The following is a 24749-nucleotide window of genomic DNA, read 5'->3' as shown; positions in this document are numbered from 1 at the left end:
GATCTTATGATATTATCAAGAATGGGATAAATCAGGATCTTTATTACTGTTGATGGAAGTAAAATACAATTTGGGAGTACCTATCAAAAATTTAAATGTGTCTACCTTTTAACCCAGTAATCTCCCTTCAAGAAATCTCTAGGGACCGGCCTGGTGGCGTAGCGGTTGGGTTTGCGCGCTCCGCTGCAGCGGCTCGGGGTTTGCGGGTTTGGATCCCGGGCACAGACAGATGCATCACTTATCAAGCCATGCTATGGCGGCATCCCATATGAAGTAGAGGAAGATGGACACAGATGTTAGCTCAGGGTCAATCTCCTTAGCAAAAAGAGGAGGACTGGCAATAGATGTTAGCTCAGGGCCAGTCTTCCTCACAAAAAGAAAGGAAAGAAAGAAAGGAAGGGAGGGAGGAAGGGAGAAAGGAAGGAAGAAGGGAGGGAGGGAGGGAGGGAGGAAGGAAGGAAGGAAGGAAGGAAGGAAAGAAGGAAGGAAGGAAGGAAGAAAGAATCTCTAGTGTAGAATACTTGCATGGATACTCAAGAAGGAAGGAAGGAAGGAAGGAAGGAAGGAAGGAAGAAAGAAATCTCTAGTGTAGAATACTTGAATGGATACTCAAAAATATACCTACAAGAATATTAATTATAGCTGTATTTGTATTGACAAATAAATGGAAATAAACAAACTTCATCAAAAGCAAATTGGGCAATTGTGTGGTTGTCAAAAACAATGAGGTAAAACATTATATGTTGATCTGAAAGATATCCACAAAATATTAAGTGAAAAAGAAATACAGAGACCCCTACTTCACACTCCTTATGAAAATAAATTTCAGGTGGACTAAAGATCTAAATGTGAAAGATAACTTTATAAGGGAATATAGGAGAATATATTCATGACCTTGGGAAGGATTTCTTAAATAAGATACAGAAAGTAAAAGCCATAAAAGAAAAGATTAATAAATCTGACTTCAATGAACACAGGGGTGCATGTATCTTTACGCATTGGTGTTTTCAAGTTCTTTGGATAAATACCCAGCAGTGGAATAGCTGGATCATATGGTAGAGACAGAGATTGGATTGGTGGTTACCAGAGGGGAAGGGGGAAGGGAGGAGGATGAAAGGGATAATTAGGTACATGTATGTGGTGATGGGTTGTAATTAGTTCTTGGGTGGTGAACATGATGTAATCTATGCAGAAATAGAAGTATAATGATGTACATCTGAAATTTATACAATGTTATAAACCAATGTTACTGCAATAAACAAAAAATAAAAAATAAATCTGACCATTGAAATTAAGAAACTGGTCATCAAAAGAATAAAATGACAATCTAAAAGTAGGAGATGACATCTGAAACTGATATAATTGACAAAGGATTAATATTCAGAATATAGAAAGAATTCCTACAGATCAATGAAAGGAAGGCAGACAACACAACAGACAAATAGGCAAAAGACTTGAATAGACTTCAAAGACAAAGAAATCCAAATAGCTAATCAACATACGAAATGGCACTCAACCTGACTAGTAAGTGGGAAATGTGAATTACATCCAAATAGATATCACTATACTGCATTGGATTGGCAAAAATTTTAAAGTCTGATAATACCAAGTGTTGGCAAAGAGTACAACAGAGAAACTCTCATACCCTGCTAATGGGAGTGTAAATTGGTAAATCACTTTGAAAAAGTGCTGGCAGATATCTAAAGTGCTGGCAGTTATCTACTAAAGTTTAAGCTCTGTGGCCAGGCAATTCCACTCTTAGGTATATACTCAAAAGCAATGCAGGCTTATATACACCAGGAGACATGTACAAAAATTTCATAGCAGCATTGCTCATAACTACCCCAAACTGAGAACTAAGCAATGAATGAATAAATGGTGGTGCATTCTAATATTATATATCAGGGAGAGTGAACAAACACATAACAATGTAAATGAATCTTACAAACGTAATGTTGAATTAAAAAAAAGTCGTGAGAAAATAGCTATAGTATGATTTCATAAAGTTCAAAAACAAGCAAAATTAAACTAAATTATTTAGGAATACATAAGTAGGTGGTAAAACAATAAAGAAAAGAAAGTAAATGCTTACTATAAGAATCAGGATTACCTCTGTGAGGAGGAGAGGGAGGATAGTGATCAGAAAATGAGGGGTGTTGCTGGCAATATTCTATTTCTAGGCCTGTTTCATGAATATCTGCTTTATAACTATTTATTGAACTGCACATATGAGTTTTTATGGACCGCTATTGATGTACAATATTTTGCAATAATAAAAGATTTGTTCAAGGTGCAGAGCAAATAATATGTATAGTACAATCTCATTTTGTTTTTTAAGTAAACTATCAAGTTTACATACAAAAAGATATGGAAGACTACGCAGCAAACTATTAACAGTAGTTAGCTCTAGGGAATGGGGAGTGGAGGTTGGGGTGGGGGAACTTCCTTTCACGTTTTACTGTATATATTTTTTTATTTTAATTTTTTCCACTGGATGAGTATTATTTGTATAATTTTAAAAGCTCTCATAAAAGTTAAACTTTTAAAATATGTTTAACTCTAGTCTCTCCCCTTTATTTTCACCCTAGGGCACCAAAGGCACCACAGGAAGCCAAACAAGCACTCCAGAGCCTGCCAGCAATTTCTCCAACGATGTCAGCTAGCAAGCCTTGCTCTGCCTTTATAGGAGCTCTGAGAGCCCACTCTCCCAATGAAACATTCTCAGTCAAGACGGCAGTGAGTGCACCTAGAGGATGCTCTTCTCCCACCTCAAGCTCCCCCTTCCCTGTCTCCACTCCAGTGGACTCAAAAAGCATTTTCCCTAAGATTGTTGCTCCCTCTAGTGCCTTCTTTCCTCAGTCTTTTCTGTGCCCTCCCCTTACCCAGGCTTAAGCTTAATTACCTGAAAGAAACCAGGAAACCCAGGTTTCCTAGCTGGTCCCAACAACCAGGCAAGTAGCAAAGGAAAGTCAATAAATACTTTTAAATGTAATAGGTCAAACATTTCTTTCAAATGGAGTCTGGCAACTCACATTCAATCCAGGTGTTCCACTGTTCACTCCAAATCTTACCCTGATTCTACACACACTTCTCACCACCACCATCCTCACTCTCTCCCTCCACTGCCCAATTTTTCACTCTGTTACTCATTCAACAAACCTTTCTGGGGTAAGAACTGGGTGGAGCAATGACAGCAGGTATAGCAATGATTCAGACATGGTCTTATAAAAGATAATATAGAGGGCCAGCCTGTGGGCTAGTGTTTAAGTTCAGCACGCAGCGCTTCAGTGGCCTTGGTTCGTGGGTTCAGATTCTGGGCGCAGACCTACACCACTGTAAATGCCATGCTGTGGCAGCAACCCACACATAAAATAGAGGGAGACTGGCACAGATGTTAGCTCAGGGACAATCTTCCTCAAGCGAAAAAAGAGGAAGAGGGGCCAGCCCGGTGGTGTAGTGGTTAAGTTCGCACGCTCTGCTTCTGTGGCCCCGGGTTCGCAGGTTCGGATCCCAGGCGTGTACCTACACACTGCTTATCAAGCCATGCTGTGGCAGGAGTCCCACATATAAAGTAGAGGAAGATGTGCACAGATGTTAGCCCAGGGCCAACCTTCCTCAGCAAAGAGAGGAGGATTGGCAACAGATGTTAGCTCAGGGGTAATCTTCACCACACACACACAAAAAAAAACCAGGAAGATTGTCAATAGATGTTAGCTCAGGGCTAACGTGCCTCAGCAAAAAAAAAAAAAAGATAATATAGGTTTAAAAAACAACCTAGCACAGTTTCCTAGAATGTAGAATGCCTTTAGTATTTATGATTGTCATCATCATCATCATTAATGGTCCTTGCACTCTGTGAGTTTCCAACGTAGTACAGAAGACAGATATGCAGAACCACAGTTCAAGGCCAGAGAGATGGTGTAGAAGATCTCAAATGCCATTGAAAAGGGCTTCAAGCTGTAAAAATGGGAGGACTTCATTTTTTTAACATGATAGTGAAATGATCAGAGCAATAATATAAGGAAATTAAACTGGCCACCATTTGAAAGAATGAATAAAGAATAAAAGATTATTACAACACTATAGAGACTGATTCCCCCTTGGACCCTGTCCTCAAACATCAGAAGGGAGAACAAAAAAAGGAACACTCATCCAGAATCTGGCTTCTGTCATCCCAGATGAAACAGAGGACTAAGTTGCCCTGCTTGCCTTAGGAGAAAAAATATTTTAACTGAGTGGCGAGTGGGGGGGGGGCCCTGTTTATGACACAAGAGGACAAGCCCCTCCCCTGTGGTAGGAGAGTGCTGGGCACACAGCCTCCTCCTGTTCCTACTCCCTCTTCCCACAGCAGGAGGCACAGAAGTGCATCACTTGGCACAGGAGTGGGAGCCAGCTGAGGCTGGCCCACTTGCCAACTGCCTTAAAGGAAAACCAGGGATGTCAGGATGAAAGAGTGGAACCCAAAGGGAGGTGCCATCATGATAAACCAATGAGGGATCTGTGACAATAGAGGCATGGGGGAGGAGGGGCAGAAGGATGAAGCCTGGGACATCAACATCTCCCTTGAGGGAAATAACAACAGTGGAGCCAGGTGCTGAGTCAGTATCTAGCCCTGACTGGGAACCTGAGCCACACCAGACACCAATCACCCAGCCAGAGCCTGGGCCAGAAAAGGCACCCACAGCCCAGCCAGCATCTAAGACTCAGCATCTAAGACTCAATACTCAACAGGAGACTGCTTCACAGCAAAGACCTCTCACTCAGCAGGAGCCCCTTTCCCAACAGGAAGCTGAATCCCAGCAGGAACCTAGAACCCAACAAAAATCTGCTTTGCAACAGGAATTTCTTGCCCCACAGGAGACTGCACCACGGCAATCACCTCCCACCCAAAGGGGGCCCTTCACTCAACAGGAAGCTGCCTCACAGCAGAGACCTGGGCCAGGAACAGAATCTAGAAGTCAACAGGAACCAGATTTGAGAGAGGGACCTGTAGCCCAGCCACAACCTGACCCAGGGGAGCCATCTCTAGCTCAATAAGAGGGCAGATCAACACCTCCACCCAAGCCTAGACCTAGACCCCAAAAAGACCACCTGCCCAGATTGAATCTACCTCCCAAGAGAGACCAGGATAGTCAGACCCTACAGCCCAGCAAATAGCTCTAGCCAGGGAGCCAAATCCCAGCAGGGATCTCTGACGGACTGGATATTTCTATCAGACCTGCACCAACTGTCCTCACAGCAACCGGCCCCAGAGTAGAAGACATGTTGTAAGTGGGTCACAGATCCGGACTCAGAATCAGATTTGGGGTCTCCATTAGGGACCGATTGCCAGCCATGAGGGGTGGGACAGTGGCCCAGGGAATGAAGCTGGCCTTCAAGGGGAAGCCTGGTAATGGAGTGATGTCAGGACATGGTGGGACATCAGCACACGGGAAGAACAGCCAGCCAGAATCACAGACACTACCAGGACACAGGTGAGTCTGAGCCTGGGGGACCAGGAGCCTCCCAGGAATGGTCATTCATTCAGTCAGGGGTACTAAGGACCTCCAGTTAGCTCGGGTGATCCCTCCACAGTCCTGCCAGACAAAGATCCCCAGCCCCATTTGATGGATGAGGAAGCTGAGGCCTAGAGAAGAGGAGGCCGTGCCTGAGGCCGGGCAGTTAAGGAGCAGCGAGCCAGGATCCCAGCCAGGGTGGGACATCTTCCCCTGCACCAGGCTGCCCCCCATGGAGAATCTGGGGGAAATCACAGAGAAGTGGGAAAGGGCTCTGGGCTAGGGGCCAGGAAACCTGGGAAGCTGCCCTCCTGCCAGTATTCATCCGCCCGTCCCCAAACCACCCAGCACAGCCCTGTGGCAGACAGTGCCACAGCCCCCAGCAACACCAGGCTGACGTGGACCTTTACCATCGGGGGGTTCCATCCCGACTCTGCGATCCTGAGCTCCCAGGAAAGGCACTTGCTCCCTGCCAGGCTGCCCCCTCAGGGGAGTCCCAGGCCAGCCAGGCCTCATGGCTTTGGGGGTGTCCTCAGGAAGGGGAGCCTGGGAGAGCGGCTGTGGGGTCCGCCAAAGTCCCGGGCAAGGTGGGGGCTGGATGGAGAGTTGGGGGAGCGGAAGGGGAGGGTGACGGGCCCAAGACTCCGCGGGCCGCCAGCACTCCCCCATCCTCAGAAGCAGGCAGTGGGCCCCGGGGTGCAGCTCCAGCTCCGCTCAGGCCCCGACCCTGCTTCTCTAGACTCACAAGCCCCGCCATGCAGAGGGCAGGCGCCCGAGTTTCATCCGCGGAATGAGGGGTCCCTGTTGAAGGGGCCTGAGGGAAAACAGTGCAGCCCAATCCAGAAGCTGCGGGCGCTGTAGGGCCGCTGATCCGCAGGCCGGCAACGCTGGTCTCGCCGGAGGCCTGTCCCTCCCAGAAGGGCTGGGCGTCTCTCTGGGGGCTGAGGAGAAGACGGGAGCGGGTGTCTCTCTGGGCTGGTCGCCTGCTTTGGGAGGGCGGGGAGGAGGGTTAGGAGGGAAAGAGAGGGTCCCAGGTCTGCTTTTTCCAGCGCTGACGACGTAGAGCTGTTTCTCTAGGCTTCCAGAACCCAGTCTGAAGGGACGCCCTCACCACAGCGCCGCGGCACATGAGGCCGCCTCTCCTCAGGAGCCTGAGGCAGTTGACTGTGTGCGCATGCGCGAGCCTCTGGCCTCCTCTGTTTCCCGCCTTTTTCCAGGCACGCACCCCTCCCTCTACCTCAGTTCCTCCCTGCGTCCGGCCCAGGGCTCCGGGCTAGTGCGCTGGGGCCGACCATTCTCCTTCCCCTCCCTTCCATTCTCGAGGGAGGAAGAGGGCAGGGAAAAGAACCCTAAGAAAGAGCAATAGAACTAGGAGACAAGGGGCGGGGAGAAGGCGGGGCTTCCTCCTCCAATGGCTCGCAGGCAGAGCCACGCCTCCAGTGCTGGCGCCCCGCTCTGGCTTTGAATCGCCCCAGGACTTGGCCTCCCTCTCCCCCACCCCTTGCCCCCAAACAGAGGCTCAGCGGCGCCCTCCACGCCTCCTCCAGAGGGCGGGCGCAGTCGCGTTCTAGGGAATCCCTTCCTGGGAAGGTGAGTGGGAAGGCGAGGCTGAGAGCCCACACGTGTGAACATCTAGGTTTCCCTGCTGGGGTGACCCCGCGAGACTCCCTACTAGTCCTGCCCGAAGGCCGCTTTTCGCTGTCTCCGGAGCTGCATTTTTGTTGGTCGCGGGCCCTTTAATGCCTTGAGTGGGCGGGACCAGGCCGTAGGCCCTAGCGGTTGGGGGCGGGGCCCGGAGGTGGAGTGAGGCCCGGATTGCTCAGGGGGCGGGACCCAGAGAGGAGCGAGTCCAGGATTGCATGGTAGTGGGGCCCGTCCGTGGAGTGTAGCAAGGACTGGCCCTGGGGCGGCGCCTGGCGGCTGGAATTGGCCCCCGCGGGGGGATCTCAGGAAGTTGATGGAGTCCACCAGGAAAAGAGGGCCCGCCTCAGCCAGGAGCAGGTAAGAAGCGGAGAAGCACAGGCAGGCCCCTCCCCAGGACTCACCCCCAGCCGCCCTCCTCCCTCTCACTGCTCACACCGGCTCCCCATCTGAGTACATCCGCGGGGGGGGGGGGTGTGGCCTATGCAGGCCGCCCCAGCCTCACCCGCCTCTTCCCCACTCACCCATAAGGCAGTGAGGAGCGCAGCAGCCTGGCGAAGTCCGAGGGTCCGCGGAGCCTGGAGCTGTGGCCACGCCCCCAGCAGGTACCCCGCTCCCGGTCCCTGGTGGTACACATCCACGGCGGCGGCTTCGTGGCCCAGACCACCAAATCCCGCGAGCCCTACCTGAAGAGCTGGGCCCAGGAGCTGGGTGCCCCCATCCTCTCCATCGACTGCTCTCTGGACCCCGGGGACCCGTACCCTGCGCGCTGCAGGTGTGCTTCTACCCCTACTGCTGTGCCGTCAAGGGCTGAGCCCTCCTCGGTGAGCCCCAGCCCCTCACTGCTGCCGGCTCCGGGATCCTGCCCCAGCAGGCTTTAGTCCTCACCCCGTACTGCAAGGGGAGTGAGCCATCTAGTGGCTCAAGACTCAGTCTCTCACTCCAGCCTCTCCTTCCATCTCCTACCACCTAGCTCTCTGGCCCCTGTTCGCCCCCGACCCCACTCCTCCATCGCTGCCTCAGCGCTTTCCCCCACTGCCCCACTGCTCACTCGACCTTCCCTCTCAACCATTTCCTCCTCCTGCCTCCTGCTCCCCCACTTTAGCACTGATGCTCCATCCCCTCCACCTCTCTATCTCCTCTGACCTTTTCTTTCTTCCTTCTGTTTCTCCACCCCCTGCTGTCCTGCGCTGGCCCAGCTCCAGCCCATTCTTCCAGCTCCTCTGACCTGCCACTTCCAGCATCTTGGGAGCACAGAGCATGGTTGGGCCACGCCTCAGGGCACAGGGCCCATGGCCCTTCTGTGCTGTCAGCCTGAACCCTGGCCTTCCATCTCCTGGCCTCAGATGCCCCTCCCTCCTGAAATGAGCCCTTGGTCTCTCCTTTCCCACTCCTGTTCTCCTTGCTTCTGACCTCCAGCCTCCCAAGCTTCCCCAGAGCTTCCTGATGTCCAGGCATTTCCATGTCCTAAGTCAGCCTGATCCTCTGACCACTGTCCTCAAATGGGTCCAAAACCCTGCATCAGTTTACCAGTCTGTAAAATTGTAGTTGGCTAGACCTTGGGCTTGGGGCCCCCATGCCCCACCTCTGAGAGCCCAGGGCTCCTGGCCCAGAGCTTGAGTTGCTCCCTGCCAAGATTGACCAAGGGCTGCTCCAAATCAACAGGTAAGCGGATATGCCTCACAGGGAACAGTGCAGGCGGGAACCTCTGCTTCACCGTGTCCCTTCGGGCAGCAGCCTATGGGGTGTGGGTGGCAGATGGCATCATGGCAGCCTACCCGGCCACAATGCTGCAGTCTGCCGCCTCTCGCTACTGCCTTCTGAGCCTCATGGACCCCCTGCTGCCCCTCAGCATGCTCTCCAAGTGTGTCAGCGCTTATGCTGGTAAGGGCCACACCCACAGAGCTGGTGCCTGGGGGTGCTTGGATGCCTGGGTCCTGCAGGGACAGAGGCTACAGCCCAGGCTCCTGGGTCTGAGGGAGGAGGGGCTGAGGAGAGGAATCTGAGATTCCTTCTTCCTACTGAAGTGATCAGATATTCTTGGGTCCCTGGGGGCACAGATGCCTGAAGTTCTGGGTGTTGAGAAGGGGCCCAGAAAGGGAAGAGACCAACTCAGCCCTCCACATACACTCCACAGGTGGGGAGACAGAGGACCACTCTGACTCGGACCAGAAAGCGCTGGGCATGATGGGGCTGGTGTGGCAGGACACAGCCGTGCTCTTCCGAAACCTCCACCTGGGCGCCTCCTCATGGCTCAGCTCCTTCCTGCAGCTGAGCAGACACAGGTCTCACAGGAACTCGGTGCCCATGGCAGGTAAGTGAAGCCCTCCCCTCACATACCCATCCAGGGTGGCCAGGAGGGACAGCCTGCCACACCAGAAGTCCTGGGGGAGGAGAGGAGCCGTGCCCTGGACACTCAGGGAAACAGAGATCACTTTCCAGGTTCTGCCCCATGTCTATCCATGGTCCCTACCACAAAGCCTTAATTTGCTACCAGAGTCCACATCTGGAAACTCCAGGACTTCTGGCCCCCCAGGTCATCTCAGACTCCCAGGAACTGTACGATTTAGCTTTCGAAACAGCCTCTCCCAGAAATGCACTCTGGGAAATGACTCAGATGGCCTGCCATGTGTCCTGATTCTCAATCCCGGGAATGCCACCCGAATCCCTTGGGTCCTCATGTGGGAGTCCAGCCCTCCTAGATTCTTTCCAGACTTTTAGCAGAGGCATGTGGGGGCTGGCCTAGGAGCCTGGGGTGGGGAGATGAGCAGACTAGACAGACCTCAGGAAGTGGAGGAGATTCCTAGCCTTGGATGGGTGGCAGGACCCTCAGGCAACCAAAAATCACTTCTATTCAGGGATCTATTTTTTTCCCCACCATTTTTTAACATTTTAAGGATTTTAAAGCATAACCAACAATTGAAAGTTATTCCAATTGGGTGTGTTTTATTTCATTTATTTATTTGTGTATTTATTTTTGGTGAGAAGGATTGGTCCTGAGCTAACGTCTGTTGCCAATCTTTCTCTTTTGCTTGAGGAAAAGTGTCCCTGAGCTAACATCTGTGCCAATCTCCCTCTATTTTGTATATGGGATGCTGCCACAGCATGGCTTGATGAGCAGTGTGTAGCTCCACACCCGGGATCCAAACTCGCAAACCCCAGGCTGCTGAAGCGGAGCTCATGAACTTAACCAGTACACCATCGGGCCGGCCCAGGATGTGTTTTATTTTAAATTAAGTTTTTAATTTTAGGATATTTAAATGGATGCAAATAAATACACACAAAAGCAATTAAAAGGGATTTGAATTTTAGGCAGGTGGACTGTTAAGCACTGAGGTTTTCCTTGTAGGATAAGGAGACAAGTGCAGCCTCTAGAGGCAAACACGTCAGTGTGGCTCCTTATAGTACCAGGTACTCACTTGTTGCTGGCTGACATGGGCAAGTAACGGTATCTGTGAGCCTTGCTATGCTCCTCTGTGAAATGGGTACAATGAGAGTACCTGCCTCATAAGGATGTTATAAGGACTGCGTGCACCTCTTTGTGTCAAGCACCCGGCACAATACCTGGCACATAGTAGGTGCTCTTAGAAGATGCTGGCACCCCTGATAGGCTTTGTGCTGTGACTCTAGTGAACAGTTCTGTCCCAGTGACCCTCTGGGTCAGAGTGCATTTATGCAGTTCTTCTCATATCATCTTGCATTTTGCCTCTATGGATTTATAAAAACATTGAGGCTTGGAGGTGCTTTCCCATAAGGCAGCCCCGATCCCATCACCTGGTCCTTCTCTCTGATGCCAGGAGAGTCACAAGGGACAGAAGGTTTTGTCAGCTCAGACCCTGAGAGCATCCAGACCCTGGTTCTAGGGAGGTGGTGCTGAGGCCTCAGGCGGTGCCAGGATGAGAGACAGAAGTTTGACAAAGAACTGGCAGTGAGAGCAGGAGGCAGAGGCAGGGAACAGGCCACCACAATTAATTCCTGATGAGAAATGGGGACATCGGATCCCTTCCTTGTGCCCAGGCAGGGACTCTGAACAGAAGCCTCCACTCCACTGACAATGTCTGCGAGTATGAGACCTAAGCCAGTCCGGATATCCAGCCATCTGTGTCTGCACCTAGTAACAGATGCTTAATAAACACTTGTTAAATGGATGAAAGAAACCACAAAATGGAAGCCTGTCACCTCTGTGTGACACCTGGGGGTCAGAGCATGTTCCGTGTAGACACAGGGGCACTGGCGTCAGCATGGGACAAAGCCAGCATGTGCCCACGGCTGTCCCAGGGATGGGTCTTTACCCCTTGTAGAGTCAGGAGGGAGGACGGGGCCTCCTAACATTGAGGGGTCAGATCCCCAGTCATCCCACAAAATCACACCCCCGCCCGATCTCTTCCTTGTGAGTGACTTCTCTCCCAGGAGGGCCTGTGCCAGCAGCCTGTGTCCTTCCTCTTCTCACAGAGACCTGACCTGACAGAAAATCTCGATTCTCCACCCCAGGTAAAGTTACCCTCAGGAGATAAGGGAGCCCCACCCTGACCTCAGAGGAATCAGGAAGTGACTTCTCACCCCAAGGTTCCCTTGATCTGTGGGGACAGCTGGCTATGGTGCCCTGAAGACATCTCAGCAGCCCAAAGCATCCCAGTGAACAAGGGAAAGCTCCCGTGCAGGATGGGACAGGAGAACAAGGATCTGCATTTGCTTCCATCTCAGAGGGGCTGAGGGTCCCATGGGGCCTCCCCTCCCCTAACAGAGGAACCCATGGGATCCCCTGTCTGAGTCTCCACATGGACCTGCTCCAGCTCCTGGGCCCTGTGGGGAGGCCTAGAGCAGATGACAGACAGGGACACAAATGACTCAGATGCAATCCCCCAGTGCTGTGATGGGAGAAACACAGGCCATTCTGGGGACCAGCCCCCCACCCTGTCCTGAAACCCTTAAAGACCCCTCACCAGGCCCTTCCTTTGAAACTTCCAGGACAGAGAGTTCCTCCTGAGGCAGCACATCCACCAGGCAGGACAGGACGCTGGATCAGTAGTCCTCTGGACATCGCCTGTCCTCTGCCTGGGCTCACCCTCACCTGAGATGGAGTCAGGCAGCCTGGGGACCCACAGTGACCAGGACCTGGGCTTAGAGGACCCTCAGCCTGGAGATCAGAACTCACCTCTGTCCTGGGCTCGGGGCCAACTCACACCCTCTAGAACCCTGTCAGCATCCCTGGTGCAGCCCCTGACATTGGCTGCAGGTCTCATCATGCCCTCCAGGGGGCGACATTAGGACACAAAACCAGGAAATTAATGCATGAACCTGACTTTGGCTAAGGAAGTGGAGAAAGAGCCTGATATCTCTCTTGCTCAAAAAACCCTTCTGGATCCTTCTTACCTGTCTGGAATGTCCTATCCATTCCTTCTAGGGGACTTGGAGCACCCTGCTCTGTCAGGGGTCCCTGTGCAGCTCTGCACTCCCTGCCTAGCACCACCCATGGGGAAGGTGGAAGAACCACAGGAAAGTCAGCTAATCAGAGGACAGAAGCCCCCAGGGTGGTCTGGGAGGACATAGACAGGCTCTGAGCCAAAGCTCAGTCAACACGCACAGAGAGAGGGTCTCCCTGAAACCTTCCCCTGAGGACCAGGGAGCCCACAGCCACCTTATCTCCCACCACCACCATCCCCTCACTCAGTACACACAGGAAACCTCCCCCCCTTCACACCCAAGAACTGCAGCTCCTGAGACACCCTATACTGCGTGTCTGTCCCCGAAAGCAGAGGCCAGGCTGGTGACACCAGAGATGGAGGTTGGGTCCCCTCACCAGTCATCGCTCAGCTTGCCCCTTTCTCACCCCCAGAGTCATCTCTGTGACCTTCCTGCTGGCAGTAAATCCAACCTTCCCAGAGCATTTGAGGACATGGGGAAGACCCTGGTGCCCAGCTGTGTTTCTGTGTCACAAGAGGAAATAATCCGCGGGGTTTGGGTACTCCTTGGTCTCTGTGTGGTGCTGACAGACCCCAAGGCCAGGACACAGCAGAGGCCAATGCTGGGGTGGGTGGACCATCCTCTCAGAGGACAGGGGTCCCCATCAGCCTTGCTGTTGAAAGTGTGCCCCACAGGCCAGTGTGATCAGCATCACCTGAGAGCTTGTTAGATGCAGACTCTCGGGTCCACCCCACACCGGGTCAGAATCTGCATCTTAACAGGATCTGCAGGACTCTAGGCACCCTGGGTCTATCCTGCAGCACAGTAGAACTCTAGTGGGACTGGAAGAGCCATATTCCCGTGGCCTCACACTTCAAAATGGTTAAAATGGTAAATTGTAGGTATGTGAATTTTTTCTTAAGACATACAAAAAATTTAGGAGAGGAACCTACACATTACCGTGTATAAAACTGGCACCAATGCACCACTGGGAGTGTATGTGAATGTCCATTTCTTCAGGTCTGCAGCATTCCCATAGTAACTATGTGGAGCAGAAGCAGATGTCACCCAGTTATCCATCTTTCTTTCCTTTATTCATTCTCTGAACACTTATAGCCATTTTCCTGTTTCAGGCCCTTGTGGAGGAGCAACGGGGCCATTGAGAACCACAACTAGGCTCATCCTGCTTGTCTCTTGGGAACTCAAATCCATAGGACACATGACATGAGCATAGGTAACTGCTTCTGAACATGTTGTCGCAACACAAAGGAGAAGAGTCGGAGAAGGGAGTTCAGAGGGGCCCATTGTGTCCACCAGTGGGTTGGGATGACATGGTGGCAAGATGGCCAGTGAGCTTGGCTGTAAAGAAGGGGAAGGAGCAGGTTCATGGAGAAAGGGGGGAGGGCATCCCAGGCAAGGACCATGTAGGATGCAGGGAGGCAGGAGCAAGTCTAAATGGACCAAGAGTTATGAGGGGTAGTGTATGTGGAAATGGGATGATAGGAGCAGGGGAGAGAGAGCTCATGGGGGAAGGTGAGATGAAACAGATGGTGGCTTTTTGAAGAGTTGATGGGTTTTATGGGTGTCTTTCCCCCCGAGCCTGGGCTGAAGAGAGCAAGAGGGGTTAGGACACTGGGAGAGAGGGCCAAGAAGAAGTTATGCCCACGATGTGTCCACCACCTATAGTTGCTCCTTCCTTGCTCATATTTGTGTGGACATCAGCTTTCTGTTTTCCTGTCCCCACCTGCGTTTGCTAAAGAAAAGAGGCTGGGAGGGAGCTGTCCATGGTGTGAGCACAGCCCAGTGCTCTCCTGGCTGGGCAGAGGCTCTTGTGACTTTCATTGTTTCATGTTAATATTGTCCCCATCACATTCTGCCACCACAACTCCTCTTTCCCAGAAAATAGAGGTGGGGATTGAGATAATTTAGACATAATATTTTCTCTGTGTGCCCCCGGAAAGAACGGATCCAGAGTTTCAGGTGACTTTCTGCTAAGAGAAAATTCCCATGAGCAGAAAAAGAGAAAATGAGGGGAAGGGTCCTCTTTATTCAGATCCTTTCCAGGTGATCTTCGGTGGGTCACAGACCTGTTCACTTTCCCTGGAAATACCCTACTCAGACCCCTACTTCATAAGGAGAAGGCAAAAAACCCTGGAAATAAACGTTAAAGATTTAGAAGATTTGGAAGTTTTTCTCAGCTTAGGATGGTACTGCCCCCCACTCAGAGAGGGGCATGTCCACCCCCACCCCCATTATCTCTGGCTTAGCTGTATGACTCACTCAGGCTGATGGACTGCAGGGAGAGATCTGGGTCAGTTCCGGGCCATGCAATAGGAGGCTTGGCATGTTTTCCTTGTTTTCTCCCTATCTGCCACAAGAAGAGTATCTCCTGGTGGCCCCTTTATCAGGAAACCTGCCATGTGTCACAGGCCTGAGGTCACTCAGAGTCGCCCCTAGGAAAGGCCCAGGATGCCTGCTTCTCCCACTGAGGTCTGAGGTTGGAGCCATGAGCTTGGTTCTCCCATTCAAGGGAGCTGCCCTCCCTCTGGCCCATGTCTATTCGGGACACTCTGACCCCAAGCAGGGCCCTTGCTCACCAGCCCCGACTGTGGCTCTGCCCCTGCTCTTGAGCTGTCCCCATGGGTGTGGCCAAGGGAGAGCATCTGTAAGAGGCCTGAGGTCCAGGGGCTTGGAGTCCAGGTGGTGAACACAGACAGCCTTGCCTCACTTCAGATGCTGTCAGTGACTCTCCGGTAAGCATGGAGCTTGCTGCATTCCTAGATACCGTCATCAGGCTGAGGAGCTTCCCTCTGCTCAGAGTTTGCCATTGGTTTCTGGATTGTTCAGATCTGAGTGGATGGGAAATTTCATCAAAGGCCATTTTGCTTCTCTTTTCATCATTATAAGTTATTTTCTAGTTATTCTGTTAATGTGGTAAAAGGTAATGGTTGATTTTTGACTGTTAAACCCACCTTGCATTCCTGGGGAACCAACTCAACTTGGTAATCCTGATTCATTTTGGTAGCATTTTGTTTAGAGATTTTCCATCTCTGTTCATGAGAAGTGGCTGCACTTTTACTTCTTCATTCTTTCCTGGTCTGGTTCTGACATGAGGGTCATACTGCCACATAAAATGAGCTAATGAGTGTTCTTTACTTTTCCTATTCTCTAGAAGAGTTGTGTAAGGTTGGAATGAGCTGATCTTTGATTGATTTGTGAATACTGCTTTTTTGTTTAACCTGAGAACATTTTACACTCCTTTGTAAAGTAACATGAATATTGCAATAAATTTCTGCATATGTGTGCGCCCATGAAACCAGTGCCCAGACCAAGGTAGAGAACATTGCCGGCGCCAGGAAATGCTCTCATGCCCCTCCCGCCATTAGGACCCCCAACATCACCTCCATTCTGACCTCTAGCACCAGAGAATAGTTTTGCCTCTTTGGGAGCTTTACGTAAGTAGAATCATTCTTTATCTTCTCTTCGGCATTTGACTACCTTCATTCAAGTCTGTGCATGTGGATTTATCCTTGTTGTTGAGTGCAGCAGTAATTCATTCATTTTCCATGTTGTGTAATATTTCTTTGTTTGAATACTCCAGAATATTTATCCATTGTTCTGTTGGACATTTGGATTGTCCTTTTGGCTCTTCTGAATAACACTGATATGAATATTCTTTACATGTATTTTGGTGTGTCTATCTCATTTCCTTGGGGTACATACCATTGTATTTGCTGGAACATCTTCTAAAATATTTATACATTTTAGATTCTCCTGCCAGATAATTGAACAAAGTTGTATTCCCACCAGCAGTGTTTACATGTTCAGATGTTCCAACTCTTGGTATTGACCTTTCAATTGGTCCTTTCAATTTTAGCCATTCTTTTGTGTTTGAAATGATACTTCATAACTGTTTTTATCTGCATTTCCCCAATAAACAATAAAGAAAATTCAGCTTTACATGTGCTTATTGGCCATTTACACATATTCTACTGTTTAGTGTCTTAAAGTTTTTAGCCATTTTTAAAAATTGGATTGTCATTCTTTTTCTTATTGCTCTTGTAGGATTTTATTATGCACTTTGGATATGGCTTGTCATATGATACACAAACACACATATATAGAACTTGTATTATGTATGAGAGAGAGAATTGGGTGTCTCTTGAAGAACAGAAATTCTAATTTTAGTGAATTTTATCAATTTTTAAAAGATTATTATATGATGTGAATTAGGGTCAAAAATCCTATTTTTTCCTCCATAGAGATATTCATACTCATTTGAAAGCCACGTGTGTTTTTTGTGAGTGTGCACGTGTGTGCAGGTATGTGTTTGTGTGAGCATGAATGTCTGTGTGTATGACTGTCTGTGTTTGTATGAAAATATTTTAACTATTAACTAATTTTCCTTTAAAGGTTATAGTACAGGTCAGGTTTCCTATTTCTTCTAGAGTTAATTTTTGTTATTTTTAATTTCCTAGGAATGTTGTCAATTTTGTCTAAATTATCAACTTTATTGCCATGAGGATTTTTAAGGGTTTTCAGTCCTACTGCAGCTGTAGTTGTGTCTGCTCTTTCCTACTGTGAACAGGGCTTATTTGTGCTTCTTGCATTATTTTGTTGACAAATTTTTCCAGAGGTGTTAAAAATTTACAAACCTTTTCAAGAAAGTAATTTTTGAGTGTTTGGATCTTCTTGATTCTATATTTATCTTCTACTTTATTATATTCTACTTGTAAGTTAATTATCTCTTTTCTTGTCCCCTTTGTTTTTTTCTAACTTCTTAAGTTGGATGATTAACCCATTTTTAATCACACACCCACACCCACACCCACACTCCAAGTCTAAGGCGAAGAGACCTGCTCAGAACCCAGGGCCTCATCTTTCCATCTCAATACATAGGTCCAAATATTGATTGATCTCTCTCTTCCCTCCTAGTCTCACTTTTAACCTTCTGGAATCCACCCAGCACTGCCCAACTCACTATTGTATCAGTGCCGCCCAATGCTGCTGCAGGGAAGGATGTTCTCCTTGTTCACAATCTGACAGAGAATCTTGCAGGCTATGGCTAGTACAAAGGACAAAGAACCCAAACATCAAATTGTATCATATGTAATAGACACTCAAGTAAATTCTCTAATGTCACCCAGGAGGACACAGGATACTACACCCTACAAGTCATACAGTGAAATTTTCAGAGTGACAAAGTAACTAGACAGCTCTGCCTATACCATGAGTGATTCCTCTCTGACCTCTGGGTGTTGTGTGGGGTGAATTCTACTTCACACACAGGATTGACAGGCCTGGACTGTGCCTGCATCCCCCTCTACATTACGACCCATGTTGGGATTTGAGCATTTAGTGCAGGACACACACAGTGGACACAAACATCAAAAGATTGGGATTTCTTTTCCAGAATCCAGACCCTGCAGACATTCTCTGCAGAGAGAAGGACCAGACTGATGGGAGTAACTCAGCAGAGGGAGATCAGTCTCAGTCCAGCCCCCTGGGCCCCTCCCCAGGACCATGGCTTGAGAAAGACCCTGCTGGTCAGTCAACGCCTGTCATGTGGAGCCCCCTGGGATCCTCACAGAGAAGCTGTGCCTGGGAAGCCCCTGCCCAGACCCCTGTCCCAGGGCTCCTGGCTCCAGTGACTGTGGGGAGCCAGTGCCACGGTTGGGTTTGGCCTTGTGGGCAGGGCTGACTGGGAGCAAGGATTTCCTGGCTGCCCAAGTCCCGAGCCTCCTGAGCTTGTCACCAGCAAGGGCTCAGCCCCAAGAGCTGCATCTAGGCAGGAGAGGAGCCTGATCCTTCACCTGAGATTCAGCTTGGAGAGCACAGATGGACAAGGTCCCCAGGACATTAGCTGACTGCCCTGGAGGACTTAGGAGACTCCAGAGGAAGGTCAGTGCCCCCAGGGGAGGAACAGAGGAGAGAAGATGCTCCTGGCAGCTCCTCATCCACCAGGGATCAGGCCCAGGTGTATTCTCTCTTGGGATCTAATAACAGATGCCATTTATTCAGGCAGCTCCTCTCTACCAAGATTTAGGTCAGGTACTATGAATATTTTAAAGTTAATTCACTGACAATCTGGCAGCCAAATATTTATCCTACTTTATTGAGGGGAAACTGAGGCACAGGGAGATATAGTCATTGAATCAGAGTCACACAGACCATGAGCAACAGAGCAGAGTACTGCAAATTCTGTCTGCAGCCACAGCCCCATCCTCTCCTCCACCAGGGGCCTTATCAGGTGTCTGTGGACCCCAAGACCAAATTGTCAGTCCAGATCCTTTCTTCTTACGTGTCTTCAGCTCAGAAAGAAAGATCCTGGTCTGGGGAGTGAGAGAAAATGGAGAATTCATCACCATTTACTCTAGAACTATATCACCTGCATCAACAATCAGAGTCAGTGCAGGGAATGTCCAGGTCACCCCCTCAGGTGACTGGTCGCCCCCTCCCTGTGCTGGACTTGATATCATTTATTGGTTTCCTGATGTGTTAGTGTCGCTCTCACTGGAGTGTAAAGGAAAAGACTTTGCTTTCTCGCTCCCCACTCTATACCTGCAACCAGCACAGGGCCAGCATGTAACAAAATCCCAATTGCTTTTGATGAAGGAGAGAAGGAGTGAATGGTGAATGAATAATAAATAATTCATAATCTTTTCAGAGACTGGAATCTGGGTGCAGAGTTCTAGAAGGTTCTGGACACACTGTTCCCTCTCTCTTAGTGGCTGAGACCCATGTTTCACCCCTCAGACCACTAGCCCCTAAGGCCACTCTGAGAGGACAGTCTAATGGTAACTATGGGGCTGCTCACCCATGGCAGGATTTTCAAGGCTGTTCTAGTCCTGCCCCTGGGGAAGCCATGGGCTCTTGGTCTCTTGGGTCTTTGAAGTCACTTGTAACCCCCACAGCTCATGGCCTTGGATGTTTCTGGCTCTCACTGCCCCTTCCATGTCCCTCATCTTCCTCCCCCTTCATTCTAGCTGGGACTGCCCCTGCTCTGCACAGCTTCCTCCCTTCTCAAGCCTTCCCCAGACTCTCCCCTAACACCTGTGGCCAGGCCCACCCTCCTGGGAAATAGTAAAGGACACAGAAATCAGTGGGAGCAGCAGTCCCTTGAGGCTCCATGATGAGCCAGTTCCCCAGGTCACCAGGAGAGCAAGCTTCTGCTCCCATCCAGGGCTCTTTCCCTCCATGATGCCAAAGAGTGGAACACGCCATGTGACAGGAATGTGTGACCCCTTGATCTGCTCTCTACATGTCTTAACCAGGGAGTCAAAGGCAGAAGGACAGGTCTGCAGTCCCCAAAAGCTCACAGGCTCACTTCACCCCCTTCACTCCTGGCCCACATCCTCATCCTGGTGAGGCTTCTGTTCCTCCAGTGGTTCCTGAGACTTTCCCAAGGTGGGGCTGGCCAGACCCTGCACCATCTGACTGGTTTACTGCCTATTTCACACACGTGGGTCCTCATGACGACACCTTTACCACAGGGTGGGATGCTCTCAGATAGAGGGATCCACCAGCCGCTGTCCTTTCACTTAGACACTGCCCAATTTGCACTATATTCATCAAACTCTAGTTGAGTTTCCTGAGGTCAAAGAAAAGAAAAAAGCATACCACCTGCCTGTGTGTGGGCTTCTCCCCATTTGCCTGACTAACCATAAAAATTGGTGACAGGGACCCTCTTTCCTAAGTTTACTGACGTATCATTTCAACGAACTTGGTATAATTTCTCCCTTTATATAAAGAAACACCTCAGACTTAACGTCACCAATTCCATCCTCTTAGCAGGACTCACATGTCTCTCTCTACTCAGAGAGTCACTGATTTCAAACTTACTTTACCATCTTCCTTTGATCATAATGTGATTCTTGTTCTTCAGAGCAAGCCTTTGGCTTTATAGTGTTCTCAAGAACCCAATTGTTCTTCCAGCAATTAGTCTTAGATCTTTAGGCCATTGATAATAATTTTCATTTAGAGAAGAAATTTAATCTCTCCACAAATTTGTCTCATATCTTCAAACACAAATGGTCCAGTAGAGCCAATATTCAGCAAGTTCATGCCATGCACTTTCCTTCAGTCAACTTCTGCATTTGCAAACATCTACATCTATTTCAGGAAAGATCAACATGGTCCTCACTGCCCTCAGCAGAGAGAGAAGTGACATTAAAGGGACAAGCACATGGTTCTGCTGCCAAACTGAGCCAGCTCCTCCCTGTCCCGCTCACTCTTCTAGATCATTCCTTGGACGCATGTTCTGACATTTATGGAATCACTGGCTCATGTCAGTGACTGTCCTCTGGGCAGAACTGCCCCATCTCGAGGTGTGAGTACAGGCATACCTCATTTTGTTGTGCTTCACTTTACTACACTTTGCAGATATTGCGGCTTTTAAAAATTGAAGATTTGTGGCAACCCTGTGTCAAACAAGTCTATCAGTGCCATTTTTCCAACAGCATTTGCTCACTTCATGTGTATGTGTCACATTTTGGTTATTCTCGCAATATTTCAAATTTTTCATTATTTTTATATTTTTTATGGTGTTCTATGATCAGTGATCTTTGATGTTAACTATCCTAATTGTTTTGGGGCACCACTAACTGTGCCCATATAAGACGGTGAACTTAATCCATAAATGTTGTGTTTGTTCTAACTGCTCCACCAACCAGCTGTTTCCCTGTCTCTCTCCCTCTCCTTGGGCCTCCCTATCCCCTGAGACACAACAATATTGAAATTAGGCCAATTAATAACCTTACAATGGCTTCAAAATGTTAAAGTGAAAAAAAGTCACACGTCTCTCACTTTAAATGAAAAGCTAGAAATGATTAAGCTTAGTGAGAAAGGCATGTCAAAAGCCAAGAGAGGCCAAAAGCTAGACCTCTTGTACCAAACAGTTATCCAAGTTGCATATACAAAGGAAAAATTCTTGAAGGAAATTAAAAATGCTACTCCAGTGAACACACAAGTGATAAGAAAAAGAAACAGCTTTATTGCTGATATGGAGAAAGTTTTAGTGTCTGGATAGAAGATCAAACCAGCCACAACATTCTCGTAAGCCAGACCCTAATCCAGAGCAAGGCCTGAACTCTTTTCAATTCTAAGAAGGCTGAGAGAGTTGAAGAAGCTTCAGAAGAAGAGTTTGAAGCTAGCAGAGGCTGGTTTATGAGGTTTAAGGAAAGAAGCCATCTCCTTAACATAAAAGTGCAAGGTGAAGCAGCAAGTGCTGGTGTCGAAACTGCAGCAAGTTATCCAGAAGATCTAGCTAAGATAACTAATGAGGGTGGCCACACTATACAGCATATTTTCAATGTACATGAAACAGCCTTATATTGGAAGAAGATGCCATCTAGGACTTTCATAGCTAGAGAGGAGAAGTCAATGCCTGGATTCAAAGCTTCAAAGGACGGGCTGACTCTCTTGTTAGGGCCTAATGCATCTGGTGACTTTAAGTTCAAGCCAACACTCATTTACCATTCCAAAACTCCTAGGGCCCTTAAGAATTATGCTAAATCTACTCTGCCTAGCACTATAAATGGAACAACAAAGCCTGGATGACAGCACATCTGTTTACAACATGGTTTACTGAATACTTTCAGCCCATTGTTGAGACCTTCTGCTTGGAAAAAAAGATTCCTTTGAAAATATTACTGCTCATTGACAATGTATCTGGTCACTCCAGAGCTCTGATAGAGATGTACAACAAGATGAATGTTGTTTTCATATCTCCTAACATAACATCCATTCTGCAGCCATGGATCAAGGAGTAATTTTGACTTTCAAGTCTTATTATTTAAGAAATACATTTTGTGAGGCTATAACTGCCTTAGATAGTGATTCCTCCATGGATCTGGGCAAAGTAAATTGAAAACCTTCTGGAAAGAATTCACCATTCTAGATGCCATTAGGAACATTCGTGTTTCATGGAAAGAGGTCAAAATATCAATAATAACAGGAGTTTGGAAGAAGTTGATTCCAACCCTCATGGATGACTTTGAGGGGTTCAAGACTTTGGTGGAAGAAGTAACTGCAGATGTGGTGGAAATAGCAAGAGAACTAGATTTAGAAGTTGAGCCTGAAGATATGACTGAATTGCTGCAATCTCGTGATAAAACTTTAACAGATGAGGAGTTGCTTTTTATGGATAAGCAAAGAAAGTGGTCTTTTGAGATGGAATCTACTCCTGGTGAAGATGCTGTGAAAGTTGTTGAAATGACAACAAAAGATTTAGAATATTACATAAACTTAGTTGATAAAGCAGCAGCATGGTTTGAGAGGATACACTCCAATTTTGAAAGAAGTTCTACTGTGGGTAAAATGCTATCAAACAGCATCACGTGCTACAAAGAAATCGTTTGTGAAAGGAAGAATCAATTGATATGGCAAACTTCACTGTTGTCTTATTTTAAGAAATTGCCACAGCCACCCCACCCTTCAGCAACCACCACCATGATCAGTCAGCAGCCATCAGCATCGAGGCAAGACCTCTGTCAGCAAAAGGATTATGACTTGCTGAAGGTTCAGATGATGGTTAGCAATTTTTAGCAATAAAGTATTTTTAATTAACGTATGTACATTGGTGTTTTTAAGACATAATGCTATTGCACACTTAATAGACTACAGTGTAGTGTAAACATAACTTTTATATGTGCTGTGAAACCAAAAAATTTGTGTGACTCACTTTATTGTGATATTCGCTTTATTGTGGTGGTCTGGAATGGAACCCGCAATATCTCTGAGGAATGTGTGTACTCACCTGACTGTCAGGCTTGCTCCTGGTCTACCATGTGTTATTTATGCTCCAACACCCAGTCCCCTTCCCTCTGATTACATCACACGTGGCTTGATTCTGTTTGCTCCAGATGGCCCCCATGCCCCCACCGTTTCCCCCTCAGACTCCTATTACCGTCCAGGGACAAACCTCAGCCTCTCCTGCCACGCGGCCTCTAACCCGCCCACACGATATTCTTGGCTTGTCAGTGGGAGGCCCCAGCAATCCACACAGGAGCTCTTCATCCCCAAGTATACTATGTAATAGCAGATCCTATATTCTGTCACTGGCCAGGGTAGGACCACAGTCAAAAAAGCACAGCCTCTGGCAAGTAGTCCCTAGATCGTCAGGACTGAGCCTTGATGAAGATCTCTCTGGTTTTCTCAAAACAGCCTGGAAGTAGTTATTTACCAGCCTGTGTGCCAAAGGACAGTGCCCAAAAGTGTATCATTTATAGGTGGACTAAGTGTACATCCATTTGTTAAAACCATAACCACTTTTCTCTTGAGATTTCCTTCACCATGATAGTCAATCCACAGACAAAGAATAAAAGACTTCTTCAGATTAAGAAATCATTTAAATTGGAAACTCTCCAGGTCCTAAGGTCATGTAGACTAATCGGGCCATCCTCATTCCCTAATAAATTATTTAGCAAAAAGTAAATGCCTTCCAGGGCTGGCCTGGTGGTGTAGTGGTTAAGTTCATACACTGTGCTTCAGCGGCCCGGGACTCATGGGTTCAGATCCCGGGGGGGACCTACACACTGCTCATCAAGCCATACTGTGTAAGTGTCCCATATACAAAATAGAGGAAGATGGGCACAGATGTTAGCTCAGGGACAATCTTCCTCAACAACAACAACAAAAAAAGTAAATGCTGGGGCCGGCCCCGTGGCTTAGCGGTTAAGTGCGTGCGCTCTACTGCTGGCGACCCGGGTTCGGATCCCGGGTGCGCACCGACGCACCGCTTCTCCGGCCATGCTGAGGCCGCGTCCCACATACAGCAACTAGAAGGATGTGCACCTATGACACACAACTATCTACTGGGGCTTTGGGGGAAAAAGTGAATAAATAAATAAAATTTTAAAAAAAGTAAATGCCTTCCCTACTTATGTAAAGCTGTCCTGGCCCCAGAGGTGAACAGGGCTTGCAAGCTTATTTTCCCCAAAATACATGGAAGCATATATAAAGAGCAGGGCCAGATCCTTTATAAAACCAGAAAGTTCTAGGAAAGGGTCACATAAAAATCTATGGGAGATGTAATCTATGCAGAAATAGAAGTATAATGATGTTACCGTAATAAAGAAAAAAAAAAAAAAAAGAACGATGTTATCTATTCTAACCTGTAAGCCAACATGATGGAATCTTCTACAAAAAAAAAAAAAAATCTATGGGAGAAAAATTACACCTGATGATGAGGTTGCTGGACACGTGGACTGA

At 48.3% G+C, this 24749-nt stretch overlaps 1 protein-coding gene and 2 pseudogenes across 1 annotated transcript in view; all 3 read left to right on the top strand.

Annotated features, from left to right (window-relative positions):
- Nucleotides 1–4536: 4536 nt before the first annotated feature.
- LOC147912875 (hormone-sensitive lipase-like) lies at nucleotides 4537–5554 on the top strand (annotated as a pseudogene).
- Nucleotides 5555–8818: 3264 nt separating this feature from the next.
- LOC101397549 (hormone-sensitive lipase-like) overlaps nucleotides 8819–24749 on the top strand; it is a 17327-nt gene continuing 1396 nt past the window's right edge. The window contains exons 1-2 of the mRNA XM_087421698.1: nucleotides 8819–9020; nucleotides 9274–9450. Coding sequence (XP_087277824.1) covers nucleotides 8903–9020; nucleotides 9274–9450 — 295 coding nt within the window. The 5' untranslated portion in view covers nucleotides 8819–8902. The remainder of the gene's footprint in view (nucleotides 9021–9273; nucleotides 9451–24749) is intronic.
- Nucleotides 17465–24600, top strand: LOC106803716 (cell adhesion molecule CEACAM6 pseudogene; annotated as a pseudogene).

Source organism: Ceratotherium simum, chromosome 33 (assembly GCF_057802395.1).
Source record: "Ceratotherium simum simum isolate JZ-2026a chromosome 33, ASM5780239v1, whole genome shotgun sequence".
Lineage (NCBI taxonomy): Eukaryota > Metazoa > Chordata > Mammalia > Perissodactyla > Rhinocerotidae > Ceratotherium > Ceratotherium simum.
This window is presented reverse-complemented; position numbering and strand designations above follow the sequence as displayed.